The sequence below is a fragment of the Peromyscus maniculatus genome, chromosome 2 (genome assembly GCF_049852395.1).
Source record: "Peromyscus maniculatus bairdii isolate BWxNUB_F1_BW_parent chromosome 2, HU_Pman_BW_mat_3.1, whole genome shotgun sequence".
Lineage (NCBI taxonomy): Eukaryota > Metazoa > Chordata > Mammalia > Rodentia > Cricetidae > Peromyscus > Peromyscus maniculatus.
Genome location: NC_134853.1, coordinates 66,307,390 through 66,329,897, shown reverse-complemented (window position 1 = coordinate 66,329,897; position 22,508 = coordinate 66,307,390). Strand labels below are relative to the sequence as shown.

The window sequence follows — 22,508 nt, the reverse complement described above, 5'->3', positions numbered from 1 at the left end:
CTGTTTGTCGAGGCTGTCTAGTTTGGTGACACATACTTGTTCAGGTTTCCTTTGGTTCCTTTGTTGCTGTTTGTTTGAGGCGAGGTCTCACTGTCTTGCTAGGCTGTTCCTGAACTCACTAACTTCCTGCCTCACTCTCCTTTTCCAGTACTAGGATTTCGGGTGTATGCTGCCGCGTCTTGCAGTCTCTAGTAATAGTGTTCCTTTTCTTTACTCTTAGGATTACTGCTCTCGACTCTTACCTCTTTGTTTGTAGCCGGGTGTTCTATCTGTTTTATCGACACATACCTCCTGCTCCCCGCCCAACTATGAGTCAGCTCTTGAGCAGGTAGTACTGTAGCTACCTCAGTAGAAGAGTGACTAACTACCTTGCTGGAGGCCCTGGGTTCTGTGCCTAGGACCACATAAAAACAAAACAAAGCAAAGCACCCCCCCCCCAAGCCCGCAAGGCTCCAAGAACCAACCTCCCCACCCCTTTAAATACAGAGTCATAGTCTGTAACTCAGTTGATCTGGAAGTTCAGTACATAAGTCAGGGTTGGGTTTGAACTTGACCAGATCCTCCTACTCAGTCTCACCAGTGCTGGGATTAAAGGTGTGAGTGACTGTACCCAGCTGTGGACCGAGTTCTGACCTGATGTACATCCCCCTTTCTAATCTTCCTTTATTTTATTTTTTCTCTGCCTTCTGTTACTTTTCACCTGGCTTTGGTTTATGAGTTTGCTGTTCTTTTTTTAGTTTCTTAAGGTGTAAAAGTTTTTTTTCTTCTTTCTTTTTTTGTTTGTTTAGTTTTGAGTCTTTGTAGAAAGAGAATCTATGAGTCCATGAGAGCACATAAGCTTGCATGTGTGTACACAGGAAGGCAAGTGTGTCTTGGTGTGAATAGAGGTCAGAGGTCAACTTCGTAGCCTTCCCTTCTTTTCACCTTTATATCAGTTCTGGGGATTGAATTTAGGTCACTAGTCTCCTGTAACTGCCTTTCCTGCTGAGCCATGTTGCTAGCCCGTTCACCTTGCTGCTTTTTGACTTGTTTTGTTTGAGACAGGGCTTCGGTGTGTAGGCGTTGTTAGTGCGGAACTCACTGTGTAGACCCAGCTGTTCTCACAGAGGTCTGCCTCCTCTGCCGCCTCAGTGGTAGGGTTGCAAGCCTGTCTTCTCCTGTTCCTCTTTCTCTGTTGGCTCTGGGTGTTGAACTCAGCTCCTCGTGCTCGCACAAGTACCTTTACCAAGTGAGCTGTCTTCTCCGCCCCACAGCATTTTTTAAATCTGTTTTCACTTATATGTGTGAATGTTTTGCCTGCATTTATGTATGTGGACCATATGTGCCAAGTACCACAGAGACCCGAAGAAGGTACTGGTTCTCTTGAAACTGGAGTTAAAGGTGGTTTTAAGCTGCCATGTGGGTGTTGGGAACTGAACCTGGGTTTTTTGCAAGAGCAGCCATTGGTCTTAATCTCTGAGTCATCGCTCCAGTTCCCCTATCCCACCCAACCCCCCAGACATTACATTGAAAGTGATATACAATGTTTAGATCTGCTATAAAAAAGCAGTGGAAGGTATTGTGTTAATGAAATGGGACAGGCTGCTTCTGTGGGATTTTAGCACCAGGAGCTCTCATGGCTTGATCAGAAATGACTCTCATCCAGATTCAGTGTAACAAGGGAGCTCCATTTCAGGGGTTGTAGTTCTCTTTGACTTTTCCTCTTGCCTTGTCCGCTTATGCTGCTGGGCCTTTGTCTGCAACACTGGGGTTTCTCAGTTGATGGTGGGTCTGGGGAATGGTTATCTGGTGTGCAGTAGGAATAATGAAAGTGTATTTGGTCCTTGTGTATATTGGGAAAGATTGCATTAACATTATCAACAAATATGGACATTGAATTTCTGTGCAGGTGTCTTTCTGGGGTGTAATGCAATAGTATTTGGCAGTTAAGCTGAGGTAACAGCATGAATAGATTGGAATGGTAGGATTGGCTTTTAGATTGGATATAAGAGGCCACAGCTGCTGGAATTTGTATAATCACCCACCTACAGGAAATGGAAAGGCCTTCTGAAAGGTGCTTTATAATGCAGAATCTGTCAGTGCCCCCATGCATCTTGGTCAAGGTTCCTTGTAACTAGTGAACTAATAAAATAAAAGCTGAATGGAGCTGGGCTGTAGTTGAGTTGGTACAGTGCCTGCCTAGCATGCACAAGTCTCTGGTTCAGTCTGTAGTGTCACACAAACTGGCTGTGGAGACACAGGCCTGTAATCTGACTGTGAGGTAGAAGCAGTGGACAGTCACAAGTTGAAGATCGTCTTTGGCTATATGGCGAGTTAGAGCCTAGCTTAGCCTTTAGGAGATTCTTAACAAAGCAAACCCAGGAAAAGCTTTGATTGATGTACCGACTGAGGCTGTGTCTTATTCTGTCCCTTAGACTGGCTCCTGAACCTGTAATCTTCTTGCTTCTTTCTCCTCAGCCATGGTTTTACAGTGCATGCCATACCTGACTATGTATTTAGGTTTTTAAATATGTGTTCAGGAATTAATGCAGACTTTATTTAGTTAAGAATGCTAATTTAGCCAGGCATGGTGGTGCACAGCTTTAATTCCAGTGCTGGGGAAGCAGAGGCTCAAGGATCTATGTGAGTTCCAAGGCCAGCCTGGTTTGCTTGGTGAGTTCCAGGCTATGTAGGGAGCCATGTCTCACAAAAACAAAACAAAGAATGATAATTTAGGGCCAGTGGAATGGCTCAGCATGGAAAGGTGCGTCTGACAAAATCTGACCTGAGTTTAGTTACCAAGACTCACATGGTGGGATGAGAGAAAGGATCTTCACATGGGTGCTCTAGGCTGCCCTCCCCTGAATAAACAAACGAGTGAATTGAGTTGGGCCTGGTGTTAGTTAGTCCTGGCATTCTAAAGGACGAGGCAGGAGAATTGCCTTGACTTTGAGGTCAGTCTAGGTTCCATAGTGACTCCAGTACAGGCTGTGCCGACTGTGCTGCCTGAGAAGACCGCCCCCACATCAACTGACAACAGTAGTTCAGACAAGAGCAACCAAAAATTCTCCTTCCACACGGGACCCTGGGCCTGCAAGTGAGAGTGCTCCTGCACAATCTTGAGCTCTGGAGTTGGATTCTAGCACCCATGTGACAAGCTGGGAGTCCTGGGCATACCAGGAACCCCAGCTCTAGGGCTCAGACGCAGGAGCTTCTTTGGTGTTTTCTGGCTTCCATCTAGCCAAGGAAACATGGGCCCCAAGGTTGGGGAGAGACTAACTCCTCCTCTGGCCTTGTTCACAACACACACCTCCACATGCACACACCAGAATAGTCCAGTAGACATTCCACCATGCGTGCACCAATAGTCATGCAAATAAGAAGAGACTAACTGAAGAAGTAAGCGTTAAGTAATGTTAGCTCTGTTAAAAACTTGTACAGGGATGTGACAGAAGGTTGATATCTTTTACCTATTTTACTTGTGGACCTGATCCTTATATTTTTTTCAAATTTTAAGATACTCTATAGGAGCCAAGCATAGTGTTACATATGCCTGTAATCTCAGGACTTTGTAGATTGAGGCTGGAGAAAGAAGAATTCAAGACTATGGGCTATGTGGCAAGACTATATCAAGAAAGAAAATAAAAGGAGAATCCAGTTAGGCTTGGTGGCACAATCCTGTAATACCAGCTATTTAGGGGGTATACATAACAGGAGTTCAAGGCCTGTCTGGGTTAGAGTGAGTTCACAGCCAACCTAGGCTATCTGTCTGTCTGTCTATTTTTGAGACAGAGTCTCTCTGTTATGTAACCCTGGCTGTTCTGGAATTTTTTTGTATACTTCTGACAACTAATTCACATAGTTCCTACTGCTTCTGCCTCTAGAGTGCTGGGATTAAAATGGGAAAGGCATGTGCCACCAGGTCTGGCTTCAACCTGGGCAATTTAGTAAGACTGTCTCAAAACAACAAAAATAAAACAGATTGAGGAGGGGGAGATATATATGTATATCTAGCATGTGGGAGGCCTAGATTCAATTTCTGATGCTATAAAAACAAGACAAAAGAGTAGAACATCAGACCACCACCACAACCCCAAATGAGCATTTTATAGTGGTCATTGCACAATGCTACTAATATTTAATTGCTATAAATAATCCAGAAGGAAACCTTAAAAAATTCAGGAGTTTGTTTTCCTTTTCTTTGTTTCTCTCTCCCTCTCCCTCTCTCTCTCTCTCTCTCTCTCTCTCCCTCCCTCCCTCTCCCTTCCTTCCTTCCTTCCTTCCTTCCTTCCTTCCTTCCTTCCTTCCTTCCTTCCTTCTTCTTCTTTTTTTTTTTTTTTGAGAAAGGTTTTTTCTGTGTAGCCCTGGCTGTCCTGGAACTCACTCTGTAGATCAGGCTGACCTCAAACTCAGATCTGCCTGCCCCATGAGTACTGGGATTCAAGGTGTGAACCATCATGCTGGGCCCAGAAGTCCATTTTTTTTTCTTTCTGTCTGTCCCTCCTTCCTCTCTCCTTCCCCCTCCCTCTTCCCCTTCCCCTCCCTTCCCTTTCCTTTCCTTCCTTCCTTTTTGGTTTTTCAGACAGGGTTTCTCTGTCTCACAGCTCTGGTTGTCCTGGAACTTACTGTGTAGACTAGGCTGCCCTCAAACTCAGAGAAATCTGCCTGCCTCTGCCTCCAGAAGTCTGTTTTGCAAGAACAGGGTTTTGAATAAAGAATCATTTTCTGTGGAGCTGAACCCCCCCCCCCTCCGCCCCCCCGCCAGTGTAGTTGAACAGAGAATTAACTTCAGAATTATTCTCTTGAACTACATGCAGCCTTTTCCCTTTAGAACCACCCAGAACCAGTTGGGTGTCATTGTGTTGTCTTGTGTGTAGCCCTGACTAGGCTGGGACTTGGTATGTAGATTGGACAGAAGGACCCTCCTGGGTGCTGGGATCACAGGCACGTGCCACCACCACTACTGCCATCTTGCTCTGCTTTGTTCCTGCCTCCTCAGTGGACAGGAAATCCCAATAAGCAGCATGACTGTCGGGTCATTTGGCCAAGGGAACAAATACTTTATGTTGTTTAATTTCATGGCAGTTTTCTTATGGGAGCAGGTTATATATAGTCTCCAGTCCTAACTTCAGCCAGCCTGCCTGCTTTCTTTCCTCCCTCTCTCCCTCTCTCCCTCCCTCCTTCCCCCCTTCCTTCATTCCTTCCACGGGAACTCACATAACTTAGGGTGTCTTCAAATTCTCATGTGGTCAAAGATGACCTTGATCCTCCTGCCTCAGCCTCTCAGGTGGTGGGATTATGAATGTGTACTATCACACTTGGTTAATCAGTGTTTCTCAAAGTATGATGCTTAGTGGTTGAGAGTTCTGTTTGACTTGGATTCTAGCATCTGTCTTTGTAGTTTAGTTTTGAAATCCACTACTTTTTTTTTGCTTCACAGGCAACGGCTGAACAGATGCGGCTCGCGCAGGTGATCTTTGATAAGAATGATTCAGATTTCGAAGCTAAAGTTAAACAGGTATGTTTCTAGGAAAGGACACTGTGACTTTGTACTTTATTCTCAGTTACAAACATTTTCTGGGGCTGGAGAGATGGCTCAGTGATTAAAAGCACTGGCTGCTCTTCCAGAGGTCCTGGGTTAAATTCCCAGCACCTACACATGGCATCTCACAACTGTCTGTAACTCTAGTTCCAGTGAATCTGAACCCTCACACAAACATTCATGCAGTCAAAACACATTTTTTTTTTTTTTTTTTTTTTTTGTTATTCGAGACAGGATTTCTCTGTTCTGGAACTCACTGTGTAAACCAGGCTGTCCTCTCTGCCTCCTGAGTGCTGGGATTAAAGGTATGAACCACCACTGACTGCCTGGCCAAAAAATAAATTACTTAAAAAAATAGTTTCTTTGTGTATGTAAGGGTTTTGCCTACATGTATATATGTACACTGCATGCATTCTTGTTACCCAGGGTGGCCAAAAGGGGGCATCAGCTCTTCTGGAATTGGAATTATGAATGATATCAACCACCTTATGAATTCAGGGAACTGAACCTGTTTTCTGCAGCAGCAGCCGCCAGTGCTCTTAACTGCGAAGGCATCTTTCTAGCCCCTGCACTGGATTCTTATTAATGTCTTTTAAAAAAAACAAAACAAAACAAAACAAAACATTTTATTTATTACGTATACAGTGTTCTACCTGCACGTATGCCTGCATGCCAGAAGAGGACACCAGATCTCCTTACAGATGGCTATGGGCCACCATGTGGGTGCTGGCAATTGAACTTAAGATCTGGAAAAAGCAGCCACTACTCTTAACCTCTGAACTATCTCTCCAGCCTGATTCTTAATAATCTTAAAGAGATAATTTTACTAGAGATTTCTAGTTTTAAAATATGCTTATTGCTTAGTCTGAACTTGTATTTGATAATGAATTTGGGGTCTGTGATCAAATACTTAATATTGGTAGCCAGATGATGAAATATAGCATGCTTATCTTTTTTGTTTTGTTTTTGTTTGGTTTTTGGTTCTTTTGAGACAGGGTTTCTCTGTGAGACAGCCTTGGCTGTCCTGTAGAATAGGCTGACCTTGAACTCACAGAGATCTACTTGCCTCTGTCTCCTGAGTGTTGGAATTAAAGTTGTGTGCCACCACTGCCCAGCAAACATGTTTATCTTGACAACAGAATTTTTTAAAGTAATTAGTATGTTTGCATGTGACCATCATACCAGACATTTATGAAAGCTCACTGACATTTTTGTATACCTATATTTAGAAAGAATAACTTTTGGTGTGTGGAACATTTTTTTTAGTTCTAGGAAAGAGATGCCTTTTCAAATGTCAGTGTGATTTCAGACTTCAATTGACAAAGTATAGATTTTTTTTAGAATGATGTTTTCATTTCAAATTTCAGTATAAGTCTTTTGGATAAGTTAACTTGAATTCCAAACCCTTTTTACTGCTTTTTACCCTTGTAGAGTCTAGAAATCAGACATTGCTCTCTATGCCAATTTCAGATATTTCAGTCCTTAGTTGTGTTCTAGCAATTGTTCTTGAGAACAAGTGGTCCACAGTATGCTTTTTTACTTCGTGGATTCCTTGTTTTTACAGTTGTTGACATCAGGCTCATTGTGATTGTTTTGAAGTTATCAAAGTAATCAATTAAAAACTATAGAACTCATTTGATTGTGCTCTTTATAGTCCTGGCTACTTGGAAGGCAGAAGCCAAAGGATTGTTCGAGCCTAGAAGTTTGAGAGCAGTCTGTAGGGCTTAGCCATGCTCTATCTTCCTCCCTAAAAGAAAAAATGAAGTGTCTAGAACTTTCTCTTCCATTCCGATAGGGTGCCTAGGTACAGCTTGAGAAATACTCCTGTGTATTGTATTGCCAGTTATCTGAGTTATAAAACATTTGTAAAACACACCACTGATCTGTGAGTTCAGAGTGAAGTTCTGCTCTTAGTTCTGTATCTTACTCGTCCAGTCAGTAGGCAAAGCCTGATTCTTACTGTATGTCTTAATAATTGTGTGTGGCAGGTAGTACAGATAGTTCCTATCAGTACCTAAATACTTGGCAAGTGTGCAGGTGTGTGATCTCATCTACTCGGAGGGCTGAGATGGCTGCCTGGGCAGCTTAGTGAGAGCCTGTCTCAAATTGGAAGTAAAAGGTTACTAAAGATTTATCTCACTGGTAGAATACTTGTCTTGTGTGTATAAGTCTTTAAGTTTATTCTTCCAGTAGTGAAAGAAAAAAAAAAATCTGAACATAAAGCATTGGGAAACTGTAAAGTATTAGAACTGTAGTTAGTCCAGTGGTCTAATGCAAAGAGCTGCGGTTATGTTATTAGACCAAGAGGCTTGCTTTCTGCACTTGGATTTACTTACTTTTGCAGTGCTGCGGATCCAGCCTCAGACATCCTAAGCAAACACTACCACTGAACTACAGCTGCAGCCCCCAAGTTTTTTGTTCTAGACAGGTCTTTCTATAACTAGCCTTTGGACCACAGGCACAAAGCTCATGAAATGTTGAAGTCAAGCTGTTTTGAACTTAAGTACGTTAAAATAATTAAATTCCATTAAAACACAATAGTTACATTATAGATTTGTTCAGTAAATTAAGGAACTTAGATCTAATGTGTGGATTGTTTTACTGAGGAAGATGCTAAGTAGTTTGTTAGGCTGATTAGGAGGATGGGCTGAGGTGGCCTTTGACTTCAGCTGTAATCATGCCTAAGTTTCCAGAGACAATGCTGTGTTTCGGAGAGTAGCTTGTGACAGCTGTGGAATTCTACTTGTGAGACTCCAAAGTCTTATAACTAGATTTGTATGTGGAATATTCTAATGCAGTTAGTGATGGTGGCCATGTACAAATAGAGTCCCAGTTAATGTTTTTGGAATCAAAACTCTGCAAGTTTTATGCTATTGATCTAAGTTTGAGCATGATCTAGGAGTTCTGAGAATGTTGGCCTGTGTTGTACTGATTAGTAGGCTTGGGGTTGTGGTGTACCTCTTTAATCCCAGCACTTAGGAGGCAGAGATAGGCAGATCACTATGACTTTGAGGCCAGCCTGGTCTATATAGCAAGTTGTTCCAGGCCAGCTACAGCTACATAATAAGATTCTCTTTCCAAAAATTAAAAACTGGCTTGTCTTCCAGGAAGTTGATTTGTGGGTGAGTCTACTAGTATTAATGGGGGGCATGGGAAAGTCCACTTGCACTTAGAACCTAAACTTACTGGAGTCTAGAAAAGGCCCATGTGGAGGGACAGCATGATTGTTGGATTTGAGTAGAAGAATCAGCAAAGTTAATATTGAGTGTTCTGGTTCCATTAACTATTTTCTGATACTTTGAATAGCTTATGGAAGTGACCGGAAAAAATCAGGATGAATGCATAGTGGCTCTACATGACTGTAATGGAGATGTGAACAAAGCTATCAATATACTGCTGGAAGGAGATTCCGACACGGTGAGTGTTCCTGTTTTCCCCACTTTTAGATTGCGCTTCCAGTTTCACCTTGGATGAGCTTGGGGTAGAGGGGTTGGGGCATGCTGTATTTTGGAGTTGGTATTCTGGGAAACAAACCCAGGGCCATTCATATTTGAGACAAGCACTGCAGGAAAGTTCCCACAAAGAGCAGTAACTTGGGTATTCCCTCCAGCAAAGGAGTTTCTAGTTCCCTAGCCCGTGAACACTCACGCCACCTACAGCACCCCAGCAGTGGACACTTACACACCACCTACAGCACCCCATCAGTGGACACTGACACACACCACCTACAGCACCCCAGCAGTGGACACTGACACCACCTACAGCACCCCAGCAGTGGACACTGACACACACCACCTACAGCACCCCAGCAGTGGACACTCACAACACCTAAAGCACCCCAGCAGTGGACACTGACACACACCACCTAAAGCACCCCAGCAGTGGACACTGACACCACCTACAGCACCCCAGCAGTGGACACTGACACACACCACCTAAAGCACCCCAGCAGTGGACACTGACACACACCACCTACAGCACCCCAGCAGTGGACACTGACACACACCACCTAAAGCACCCCAGCAGTGGACACTGACACACACCACCTAAAGCACCCCAGCAGTGGACACTCACACACCACCTAAAGCACCCCAGCAGTGGACACTGACACACACCACCTAAAGCACCCCAGCAATGGACACTCACACCACCTACAGCACCCCAGCAATGGACACTCACGCCACCTAAAGCACCCCAGCAGTGGACACTGACACACACCACCTACAGCACCCCAGCAGTGGACACTGACACACACCACCTACAGCACCCCAGCAGTGAACACTCACGCCACCTACAGCACCCCAGCAGTGGACACTCACGCCACCTAAAGCACCCCAACAGTGGACACTGACACACACCACCTAAAGCACCCCAGCAGTGGATACTGACACACCACCTACAGCACCCCAGCAGTGGACACTCACAACACCTAAAGTACCCCAGCAGTGGACACTGACACACACCACCTAAAGCACCCCAGCAGTGGACACTGACACCACCTAAAGCACCCCAGCAGTGGACACTGACACACACCACCTACAGCACCCCAGCAGTGGACACTGACACACCACCTACAGCACCCCAGCAGTGGACACTCACGCCACCTAAAGCACCCCAGCAGTGGACACTGACACACACCACCTAAAGCACCCCAGCAGTGAACACTGACACACACCACCTACAGCACCCCAGCAGTGGACACTAACGCCACCCGAAAACTTTGGCTCCAGACTGCTCACAGTTATTCATCTTTGTTACTGCCTCTAACCACCTGCTTAATAGTTTTTCTCTGCTTTAGCCCAGGCTAGTCTCAAACTTGATTTGAAGATGACATTGAACTTCTAATCTGCCTGCCTCCTTCCTTTGTTAGGATTACAGGATGCACCACCATACTTGATTTATACAGGGCTGGGGATTAAAACCAGGGCTTTGTGAATGCTAGGCAGGCACTCTTGACTTACATCCCCAGCCATGCTTAAACAAAAAAAAAGAGTTTGTGTCTGTATTTGTATGTGTGTGTATGTGTGTGTGTATGTGTGTATGTACTCCAGGTAAGTGCCTGGTACCCTAGGAGGTTAGAAGAAGGCATTGTATCTCCTGGAACTAGCGTTATGAGTGGTTGTAAACCACCAGATAGGTGTTGGGAACTGAATCCAGGTCCTCTGCAAAACCAACAAGTACTCTCTTTTTTTTGTATTGTTTTTTTGAGACAGTGTTTCTCTGTGTAGCCCTGGTTGTCCTGGAACTCCCTTTGTAGACTAGGCTGGCCTCGAACTCAGTTCCGCCTTCATCTGCCTTTCAAATGCTGGAAAACAAGACCCCTTAAACACTGAGCCATCTCTCCAGCCCCTTCTGCCCTACTACATCTTTAGACTTGAGACTAACAGAAAACTAGGATTTACTGATAACTTTTTTATTAATGAATTTTTCATAAGCATGTTCTCCTAAGACTTAAAATATAGACACTTAAAAATATACACAGATATAGAAGATCATACCAGGCTGTTATAAGCTTTATTCCCTTGATCTCTATATGGAAATTGGATTGTATTTGTTTATGTTTTTAAATTGAGGAAACTACTTCAGAGCAAGTTAAAACAAATAATACTTCACTGAAAAGAAAGTATATTGATGAATGCACCCAAAATGACTTTCTTGGGGATGGAGAGGTGGCTCGGCAGTTAAGAGACCTGAGTTCAGTTTCTAGAACTCTCCTATGGTAGTTCACAATGGCCTATAGCTCCAGTTCGGGGATTCAGACACTTTCTCCTGAATGCACTTACACATGTATGTACACACAGAAACGCATTCATGCACGCACACACGTGAATGCACACATTGCTACATACACAGAGAGACTTAACTTTGTTTTAAAAGATTTATGCATTTTACTTTAATGTGTATAGCATGTACGCTACTTGCTTTCCTGGTGCATGAGAAGGCCAGAAGAGGGTGTCAGATCGTCTGGGACTAGAGTACATACTGTTGTGAGCTACTACTTGGATGCTGGAAATCAAACCCAGGTCTCCTGGAAGAGCAGACAGTATCCTTAGGTTGAGTTGTCTCTCCAGCCCCTATACACACATTATTTTAAGAAATAGGAATATATATGTATATATGTATATATGTATGTATGTATGTATGTATGTATTATTTTATGTGCATGAGTGTTTTGCCTGCATTTATGTCTGTGTGTCACGTGCATGTAGTGCCTGTGGAGGCCAGAACTGGGGGCATTTGATCACCTGGAACTGGAGTTACACATGATAGTGAGCTATCATATGGATACTGGGACTCAAACCTGGTTCCTCTGTAAGAGCATCTAGTGTTCCTTTTCTTCTTCTTCCCTTTTTTTTTTTCCTCTCCCCTAGATAGGGTCTGACTATATAGTCTTGGCTATCCTGGAACTTATTTTGTAGACCAGGGTGGCCTTGAACCCACAGAGATCTGCCTGCCTCTGCCTCCAGAGTACTTGGATTACAGGTGTGTGCCACCACTGCCCTGTAGTTGCCGTTCTTTCAATGTCTATGTTTAGCCAGATTGCCACTTTATAGGGCAGGTTATTACAAATATCCACTATATAAAATTTGAATGCTGTAAGAAATCAAATACCGTAACTAAACAGTGCTTTCTTTTTAGTTGATGTTGGAAAACGATGAATTTTGGGGAGGCTGGAGGATGGCTCAGCAGTTAAGGGCACTCAAAGAGGACCTGGGTTCATTTCCTAGCACACAGCAGCTCATGACTTTGTAACTCCAATTCCAGGTTATCTGGCACCCAACTCTGACATCCATGGACACTAGTCAAGCACATGGTACACAGGTCTACATGTAGACACTCATACACAACATATAAAATGATCTTTTTTTTATGAATGAACGCTGGGCATGATGGCACATGCTTGTAATCCTAGCCCCAGGGAGGGAGAGAAATCTTAGTGTGAGGCCAACCAGGGCTACATATAACAACAAACAACAACAAAAAGAACCTTGTTGCATAAACCTTAGATAATTTGGAAGGTAGTTTGCTATTGGAGTGCAGCTCTAACTGTAGATAAGATTCCATGTAGGAGAGTACCACTCTGTGTGCTTAATACATCAAAGACGAATCTATTGGGAAAATGTGTGTTAAAAGGTGAATTAAGGGGTTGGGGATTTAGCTCAGCGGCCCTGGGTTCGGTCCTCAGCTCTGGGGGTGGGGGTGCAGGGGGTGAATTAAAATGTTCAGCAGTATGTAGGGATGCAGCTTAGTTGCTGGAGTGCTGGCCTTGCATGTGTAAGGCCTGGTTTTCTTGCCTGTCACCCATAGTACTGGGCATTGAGGCAGCAGAATGATCAGGAAGCCAGGTTCATCTTTACACATGGTGAGTGTAAGACTAGCCTTCCTATGTGAAGCCCTGTCTCCCCAAAGTTCACGCCCTTTTGCAGACATTTTGGGGTACATTTCTTTGGTTTTATAAAGACTCAACTGCACTTTGCTTTCTAATAAAGAAGAAATTGGTGGGAAAAGAACTTTTCCAAGTCATTTACTAGGGCCTTGTTCTTTTCTGTGGAGGTGTACCCAGACACTGATATTTACTGCTTTCTTCTAGCTTCCTTAGTTATCAATTTGGGGGTCAGGATAGTTGGGTAAGCTTTTATTTTGAGTTCAAGTTTCATGTAACCCTGGCTGGTCTTGAGCTTGCTGTGTAGCCAAGAATGGTTTTGAACTCCTGATACTTTTGCCTCAGCATCCCATGCAGGGGTTACAACCATGTACCACCATGCCTGATTGTTACTGCTTTTTGTGATAAGTTCTCCCAGCTTGTCCAGAACTCATTATGTATGATAGATTGACTTCAGACTCAAGGCATTCATAAGTGCTGGGATTACAGTGTAAGCCACCATGCCTTATTCAATATTTAACTTTTAAAATTGTTTTTTTTTTTTTTATTAGATGTATTCATTTTATTTTCTGTGAATCTTTCCCCTGCATGTTTGTATGCACCATGCGTGTGCCTGGTGTCTGAGGATGTCAGAGAAACTGTTGGATTCCCTGGAACTAGTGTTGTTAGTTATGGATGGTTGAAGTTGCAGTGTGGGTGCCGTGAACTGAACCCAGGTCTTCTCCAAGAGCAACAAGTGCTCTTAACTCCTGAACAAACTCCAGCCCTATTACCAGCTACAATGAACATGGAAATTTCATAATGGGAGAGGCTAGATTTGAATTCTTGTTTTTGTCAAAGAGCAGAAAGTAGCAAATTAGGGGCTGGACCAAGTCACAAGAGTACTCTTGTTCACAAGGGAGTGGGTGCGAAGGAAATGAAGCCGAGGAAAAGTCCTTTTGAAATTCTGATTTGTGTTGGGATGTGGTGTGAGACATAGTTTCTTTCATGCCCTTTGCCATGTGTCTTACCTGATGCCGTCTTTTCCCGTCTTTGGCTCTGTGGCTAATGACTAGCCAGTGGTAATGCCTGTCTTCCCGTGCTAACTGCAGTGGGGTGAGTGTGCAGACAGGGTAGGCTGGCCAGCAGCCAGATAAGCAGTGAAGGCAAAGGGGTTCTAGTCTATTGACTAGCCCTGTTTCTGTGCCAGGGTCGCAGAAACAAAATTGGTACTTTGAAATGGTGTTCATTTGAGGATCCTATTTTTTGCATATTAATTTGTTTTTATTTTTTGTGCATTGGTGTTTTGCCGTGGGTGTTGGGTCCCCTTGAACTGGAGTTACAGACAGTTGTGAGTTGCTGTGGGTGCTGGGAATTGAACCCAGGTGCTCTGGAAGAGGAGTCAGTGCTCTTAAGCGATGAACCATCTCTCCAGCCCCTTGGGTATCTGTATTTTTAAAGAAGAATTTTCTTTTCTCATGTAAGTGCATATAGAAATATTGAGCATGACAAGTACTGAATTTTTTTCTTTCATTATGTCTACATACAGTTTAATGTATCAGCTCTTTAAATTAATGTATGTACTTGTTTTTAACGGATAATATTGATAGTTGATGGCTGTGCTGATGGTTTTGAGACAGATTTTGAGCAAACTGCTTTTCTTTATCACTGAGATGTATCAGGGCAGATCTTATCATGTATTAGAATTTCTTTGGACATATCTTACAAATAGCAAATTCATAATGATGCAGGTTGTTACAAAGTTCCTTTGTTTTTTGTTTTTGTTGTTGGTTGTTTGTTTGAGACAGGGTTTCTCTGTGTAGAGAACTTGCTAAGTAGACCAGGCTGGCCCTGAACTCACAAGTTCCATCTGCCTCTGCTTCCTGAGTGAGTGCTGGGATTAAAGTTGCTTTGGAAATCTGTATTTTTAATGACCTTGTTCTCTTTAAAAACCTTGTGTCCATATACTTGAGGACTATTGTACACAATCATCTCTTTAGTAGTTATGATAGTGTTAGACTGCCTCCTTAAAGGCTTCTTTTCCTAATTTCCCTCACAAATGAATTCTTGCCAGTCTATGGACAACTCACAAGCCAAGAATTGCTTAAGGCTGGTATATCTTTTGCTGAACAATATGGGATAAAATGTTTCTCCCTTAAATTCTTTGCATAGAAATCTGACCCCTTCATGGGGAATAGCTTATGAATAGCTTATCCACCTTTTGGTCTGGTTCTGTAAAGATCTCTCTCTCTCTGTCTCTGTCTCTCTCTAATACATGCATAACCTGCCTTGTCCTAGCTTCATGATCTTCCAATAAATTTCCTGGAAATTTATTCTTTTTAGAGTTTTATCTTAAAGCATGTGTGTGTGCATCTCCGAGACAATGGCCAAGAAGGATAGAAGAGTGCTGTGGTTACAGGCAGTTGTCAGCTACTTAACATGGGTGCTGAGAATGAACTTCAGGTCCTCTGCGAGAGCCCAAAATGTACAGCTCAAGATGGCCTTGAACTCGTGGTCTTCCTGCCTCTGCCTCTACAGCATGTCCTCCTAGCATATGCTGGGCTATAACTGATTGTATTTGGAGGAAGGGTCTGACAGTGTAGCCCTGGCTGCTCTTGCACTCTTGATCCCCCTGCCTCTTCCTCTTGAATGCTGGGGTTGTAGGTATATGGCTTTGCTTCTGTTCTGTAACATGTGAAGGTGGGATTGGGCTTCGTTTAATCAGACTTGCAAACATAATCAATTGAATTTACAGACTTTTACTCCAGGAAAAACATATTTAATAGTCTCTAATTTAAAATATAGAGGAGGTGCTTCAGGAAATATTATTAACTTTATTCCTGTATTTGCATCAGAAAAGACTTGGTGGTGGGAAAGTAATATGTTGTCTGTAGTTATTCATGCACTGTATAATTATAAGAGCTTAACAAGGTTTGTTGTCCTTTTTGAGATTTGATCTTAGTTTTACTTTGTTTGTGTGCACCCACAAGTGTGTATGCCTGCAGAGGTCTGAGTTGTCGACTCCCTTGGAGCTAGAGTTACAGGCAGTTGTGAGCCACCTGGTGTGGGTGCTGGGAATTGAGCTGTCCCTCCAGATTTTGTCTTTTTCAGGAAAGCAGAACTAAATGGGAAAGAATTAAAATGTAGGGTTTGAAAGCCATATGACAACTCAATGATCGTAGAACTCTACTTTTTGATAGACGTCATGGGAGACTGTCGGGGGAAAGAAGAAGAATTTTGGAAAAGAAAGCTCAGAAAACAAAGAAAACAGAGAGAAGAGGACGGAGAGAGAAACAAGTCGTGGACGGGGAAACAGCAACCGGAAAGGAAGAGGTGGCCCCCGAGGCAGAGAGTGTGAGTACAGCTTCTCTGCTTAGCATTTTCATACCCCTGAAAAAAGCAGCCCAGAGAATACCCATAAATCCACCTGTCAGTGTACATTCCTTAGTCTAATCACTAGCACTGGTCTGTTAAGTGCTGTGATGGGGTTTCTGTTAGTGCCGACCTGGGCTGCAGGTAGTTCATTTTTGTGTCCTTAAAACTGGTTTCTGTTAGAGGTCAAGTGAACTGGGGTTGGGGTAGGTATAGGTTCATTCACTGACATATACTCATGCTACAGACACAGATTACATTAATAAGAGGTATGCCTTTAATCCCAGGCAAAGGCGCGTGGATTTCTGTGAGTTTGAGGCTGATCCTGGTGTACATCCTAAGTTTCAGGCCAACCGGGGTTACATAATGAGACCCTGTCTCATCCCCCCCCCCCCCCCCCAACAAACCTACCTAAAGGAGATAAATTCAATAGGCGGGCTTTTTGTTGAGTTTAACCTGGAGTTGTTCTCTGAGCTCCACATGTGTGCGTTGCCGTGTTTCCTGGGGTCTCTATTTTGACACCGTTTTACTGGAACAGCCCAGGAGATATTTTATAGTTTATTCCTTTGATATTTATCACCTACTTGCTGTGTTGTGTAGAGACCTATGGAAATGATTAAAACAGATTTTTTAAAAGGTTGATAGCCTGGTGATGCCTGTAATCTTAGAACTTGAGAGCTTTTAGTAGGAATAATTGAGTTCAGGGCCAGCCTTAGTTACATAGTGAAATCCTGTCTCAAAAAAACACCCCCTCCTTTTTTCCCCTCAGTCTTCATCAAATTGATGAGAAGTTAATTAGACTATCAATATATGTCTCTGGCTTTAATAAATTCTCCTTCCTCCAGCAGTGAAATTACATCCACCATTATGCTTTGCTCTAAATTTTTGTTTTGTGTTTTTCAAGACAGGGTTTCTCTGTGTAGCCCTGGCTGTCCTGGAGCTCACTCTGTAGACAAGACTGCCCTTGAACTCACATGGATCTGTCTGCCTCTGCCTCCTGTGTGTTGGGATTATAAAGGCATGTAGCACCACTGCCCATCAGCCTGACTTTACATTTAATTAAAATTATTTTTATCTATTTATTGTTTGTTGTGTGCATATGCCATGATACACACGTGTAGTAGCTCAGCAAACAATTTTGGGTTGTCTCTTTTTCTCCTTCCACCATTTGGGTCCTGGGATTGAACTCGGTCATCAGGGTTGGCCGGAGCCTTTACCTGTTAAGCCATTTCACTAGCCCTATTTTTAAATTAAGGTTAATTGGGTGGTAGCATTAAGAATGAGAAGTAAAGTATGTAATGGAAAATGTATGATTTGGTGCTGGGGATTGAATCATGGGCCTTAGCTTGAATTCTTACTTAGCCATATCTCTTAAACATTACTTTCATTTTTTGAGACAGGTTCTCATTATGTAGCCCTGGCTGACCTTAAACTCACAGAACATTGCCAGCCTCTGATAGCCAAGTGCTGGGATTAAAGGCATGGGCTACCTACCACACCTGGCCTTATATAATACTTTAGTAGTGTTATATAGAACATCATATGTGAGGAAATAAATTCAGAGACAGGTGGAGATTAGGGGAAGGGATATGGTAAATTTAAATGTACTGCAAAGGAGGCCTCACTGGGAACTCACGAGAGTTAAGTAGCCACTAAAAAATGAAGGGAGTTAATGAGACCAAGATCTTCTGTCAAGGTTCTCTATTGTATGGAGCCATTAAAGCCAGTGTGAATATGAAAAATAGGAGTCTGTGCTTGCCTCTTCTGGGTAGTGCCCTAAAGAACCTGTCTTTCATTTTACCTTTTACAAGGATACTGTGTGTGTCTGTGCCTGTTTCTGTGTCTGTGTCTGTCTGTCTGTCATCTATGTGATGTTACTGTTTTGTCTTCCAGCCTTTATTTTATTACTTATTACTATTTTGTTGTTGTTGTTGTTGTTGTTGTTGTTTTTCCAAGACAGGGTTTCTCTGTGTAGTCTTGGCTGTCCTGGAACTCACTCTGTAGACCAGGCTGACCTTGACTTGTCTGCCTCTCGAGTGCTGGGATCAAAAGGCATGTGCCACCACTGCACGACATTTACCAGCCTTTAACTTAACTAAGGAATAAATTCTGTTATTGTTGCATAATGAATGTTGATTTTGTTGTTACTGTTTAAAGAAAATTTATTTGATGAGGGCAAATCCATACAGAGAAAGTAAAATCACCATGCTATTTATTTATTTATTTATTTAGATAAGGTCTCTATGTAGATTGGGTGTCTTGTAGCTCCATAAATAGACCAGGCTGGCCTCACAGAGATCCTGCTTCTGCATCATGAGTACTGGGATTAAAAGTATGTGCCACCATGCTCAGCACCATGTTATTTTAATTTAATTTTTTTAAAATTTTTTTAAATTTTTTTTTCAAGATTTATTTATTTATTATGTATACAGCATGTATGTCTGCAGGCCAGAAGAGGGCACCAGACCTCATTACAGATGGTTGTGAACCACCATGTGGTTGCTGGGAATTGAACTCAGGACCTCTGGAAGTGCTCTTATCCTCTGAGCCATCTCTCCAGCCTTTTAATTTCATTTTTATATCTGATTGCGTGTGCCGTCATTCAGTTTTTTTGTGCTCCCCCCCAAGACTAGGTCTCAGTGTGTTGTCCAACAGTCCTTGATTTCATGATTTTCTTGGTTCCACCATCCTAGTGATGGAGAGGTGTTTGGTCACGTGCTTCTAGTTTTGTTCCACTTTTTATTTTTCCGGTTTTCTAAATGTTGTTTTCATTCTAACCTGCTATTTGAGAGAGGGTCTCACTTGAAGACCAGGCTGCCCTTCAACTTAGGGGATCAGAGGAGAGTGCAACCATTCCTGGAATTTTTTTTTAATTCTTTGTTCATTTGGCACTTGGTTTTGTAAGTGCCAAAAAAAGTTTGGTACAAAAGTTTGGAAATGAAAAGTTGACATTTCTGCTTTTTCCTGTTTAGTCAAAGGTGAAGAGAATGGAATTGATTGCAACCAAGGAGACAAACCTTCAGAGCGAGGCAAGCGGGCCCGAGGCAGAGGTAAGGGAGAATGAACCAGATGGAATCCTGGGCCCAAGAGGAGAAGGCAGGCTGGTGATTTACTGGGTTTGAGAATGTGTAGAAATGCATTATGTCACTTGCCAGTCCCAGAGCCGCTCAGACCCAACCAAGTAAACACAGAGACTTATATTGCTTACAAACTGTATGGCCGTGGCAGGCTTCTTGCTAACTGTTCTTTTATCTTAAATTAACCATTTCCATAAATCTATACCTTGCCACGTGGCTGGTGGCTTACCGGCGTCTTCACATGCTGGTGGTCATGGCGGTGGCTGCAGTGTCTCTCTGCCTCAGCCTTCTGCTTCCCACAATTCTAAGATGGCGAGATGTAGCTACCGATGCCTGTGACAGACGCGTAGTGATTTTGTGTTTATATTTTACTTTGGTTCTGTTGTTTTGGTGTTGAAGATTGAGCCCTGTGCCTGTCCTTGATAAGAATATACTGAGCTACACCCCAGACCCTAGAATCCTATTGTTATTGTAAGGTATGGTGGTTCCAGGTGTAATCCCAGCACTTGGGAGTCATGCAGGGGCCTGGAGAGTTCTGCTATACTTAGACTGTTAGCAATGCAAGAATAGCTTATCCTTTATTTTGGGGTGTTGTGGAGGATTTTCTTTGTTTTTTATTTTTTTCTAGACAGGGTTTCTCTGTGCAACCCTGGTTATCCTGGAACTTATATGTAGACCAGGCTGGCCTCAAACTCAGATCCGCCTGCCTCTGCCTCCCAAGTGCTGGGATTAAAGGCATACACCACCACGGGGCATTATTTATTTAAAATGTTTTATGTGTATGGATATTTTGCCTGCATGTATTCCTGTGTGCCATGTGTATGCAGAGTCTGTGGAGGGCCGAAGAGGGCATTGGATGCCCCTGGGGACTGGTGTACAGTTGGTGTGAGCTGCCATGTGGGTGCTGAATGGAGATGGAACTCTGGTAGAGAAACCAGTGAGTGCTCTTAACCACTGGGCCACCTTTCCAGCGCTTGTGATATTTATTTATTTATTTATTTATTTATTTATTTATTTATTTATTTATTTATTTATTTATTTATTTTGGTTTTTTGAGACAGGGTTTCCCTGTGTAATAGTCCTAGCTGTCCTGGAACTCACTGTATAGACCAGGCTGGCCTCTGCCTCCCGTGTGCTGGGATTAAAGCGGTGCACCACCACCACCACCACCCCTAGCAACTTGTTTTTGTTTGTTTGTTTTTTAAAAAGTCATACTACAGTCTAGATTGGTTAGGAAGTCTCTATGCAGCCCTGATTGGCCTGAAACTCTCTGCTTGATGAAACCATTCAACTTATATATATATATATCTATATACAAATACCACTGTATTCCACAATTGTGTCTTTTAAAGGATTTGGACGTGGCAGAGGCAGAGGGGCAGGAAGGTTCTCTGCTCAGAGCATGGGGTAAGTCACAGCCATCATCCTATTGCTGTAGTGTATTTCCTAGTCCTTCTAGTTCCTCTCCCTCTGACCTGTGGATAGGTAGAGCATCGCTGTTTCTGTAGATATTAAATCAGGGCTCTGACCTTTGCACTGCTGGCAGCTTTGCTTAGATAATGCTTCACTGGGATAGTAGATGTTCTGTACTTTGATGCGTAGCATCATCCTCTCCTCTAGCTAGCACCCCTCTCCCTGTGAAGTTAAACTAAAATGTCTGCAGACACAGCCAAAGGTTCCCAACAGAGCGGGCATGTGTGGATAATCATCCTTGGTTGCCGAGTTGAAAGCCAGCTAAATCCTCCAGTCACTGTACACGAAATATGTTTATGTATAAATCGTACTTTTATCCCAGATGATAGTAGTAAAGGCTGACCATTCTAGGTAGGTGTCATAATTGGCTACTATTACTTCTAGGATTTCTTTTTCTCATTGTTTCTTTTGTGTGTGGCCAGACAACTCAAATATCGAACCCCAACCTTTAAACTCATAGCTTTTCTATTTACTTCTTATTCTTCTGTGTTTATTGTAACATTCCTATTTATTTTGTTCTTCATTAATCACCTGTATCATGATGCCTTATGGCTGTTCAGTTAGGATTGAATTATCTTATTTGTATTTTTTATATCTATCTTGTATTTGTGAACATATGCATGGTGTCCATACGGAGTCAGAGGACAACTTTTGAGAGGCATCCTTTCCACCATTGTGTCCCATGATTGAATTTAGCCTGTCAATCTTGGCAGCTAGTGCCTTTACCTGCTGAACCATCTCACCAGTTTTAATGAAAATAGAGAGAAGTACAGAACATTTCTTTAGCTATAGCTGTACATGAAGAAGAATATAACTGCATTCAAAGGCAAGGTTAGGGCCTTGGAGAAATGGTTCAGTGGTTAAAGAGTACTTGTTGCTCTTGGAGAGGACTTGGCTTGGTCCTAGTACCCAGCTGCCATATCGTGGCTCACAGCCATTTGTAACCCCAGTTTCAGGGGATCTGATATATACTCTTCTGGATCCCTCTATGGGCAGGGGCATGTGCATGAGATATCTATATATATATATCTATGTGCATATAGGTCAGACACTTGTACACATAAAATAAAAATGATGGCACAGCCGGGCGGTGGTGGCACACGCCTTTAATCCTAGCACTTGGGAGGCAGAGCCAGGTGGATCTCTGTGAGTTCGAGGCCAGCCTGGTCTACAGAGTGAAATCCAGGACAGGCACCAAAACTATACAGAGAAGCCCTGTCTTGAAACAAACAAACAAACAAACAAACAAACAAAATGATGGCACAGACGCTTCCTTAATCCCCAGCACACCAAGGCAGATATATCTCTGTAAGTTCAAAGCCAGTTTAGTCTATATAGCAAGTTCCAGAACAGCCAGAGTGACATTGAAAAACCTTATTTCAAAAAACTGACTTCCCCTGAATAAACATGCCAAGCTTAGAGTCTGACATGAGGGAAGGAGACGGGGTTAACTCTCGATATATTACTTCTCATTGGAAGTCTTTAAAGATGTATTATTTTTGTGTGAGCCTTGCGTGTGTATTTGTGTTCAATGTGCAAGAGGGTACCTATGAGGTTTCCCTGTGAAATTAACAAGTTACACAATGCATTGAGAGTGTTTGTCCACTTTTTTGGTCTTTGGAAATGGTTTCTGGGCCATTTTGAACAGTCTTGTGGGTCCTGCAAGAGCAGCAAGTGATCTTAACCACTGAGCCATCTCGCC

General features: G+C 42.9%; 1 protein-coding gene across 7 annotated transcripts in view; it reads left to right on the top strand.

Moving 5' to 3' along the window:
• Ubap2 (ubiquitin associated protein 2) overlaps nt 1–22,508 on the top strand; it is a 90,328-nt gene that overhangs the window by 32,229 nt on the left and 35,591 nt on the right. For all 7 annotated transcript variants that reach the window (XM_042270998.2, XM_006985945.4, XM_016004532.3 and 4 more), the window contains 5 exons: nt 5,420–5,497; nt 8,828–8,938; nt 16,085–16,238; nt 19,229–19,306; nt 20,686–20,740. In XM_042270998.2, coding sequence (XP_042126932.2) covers nt 5,420–5,497; nt 8,828–8,938; nt 16,085–16,238; nt 19,229–19,306; nt 20,686–20,740 — 476 coding nt within the window. The remainder of the gene's footprint in view (nt 1–5,419; nt 5,498–8,827; nt 8,939–16,084; nt 16,239–19,228; nt 19,307–20,685; nt 20,741–22,508) is intronic.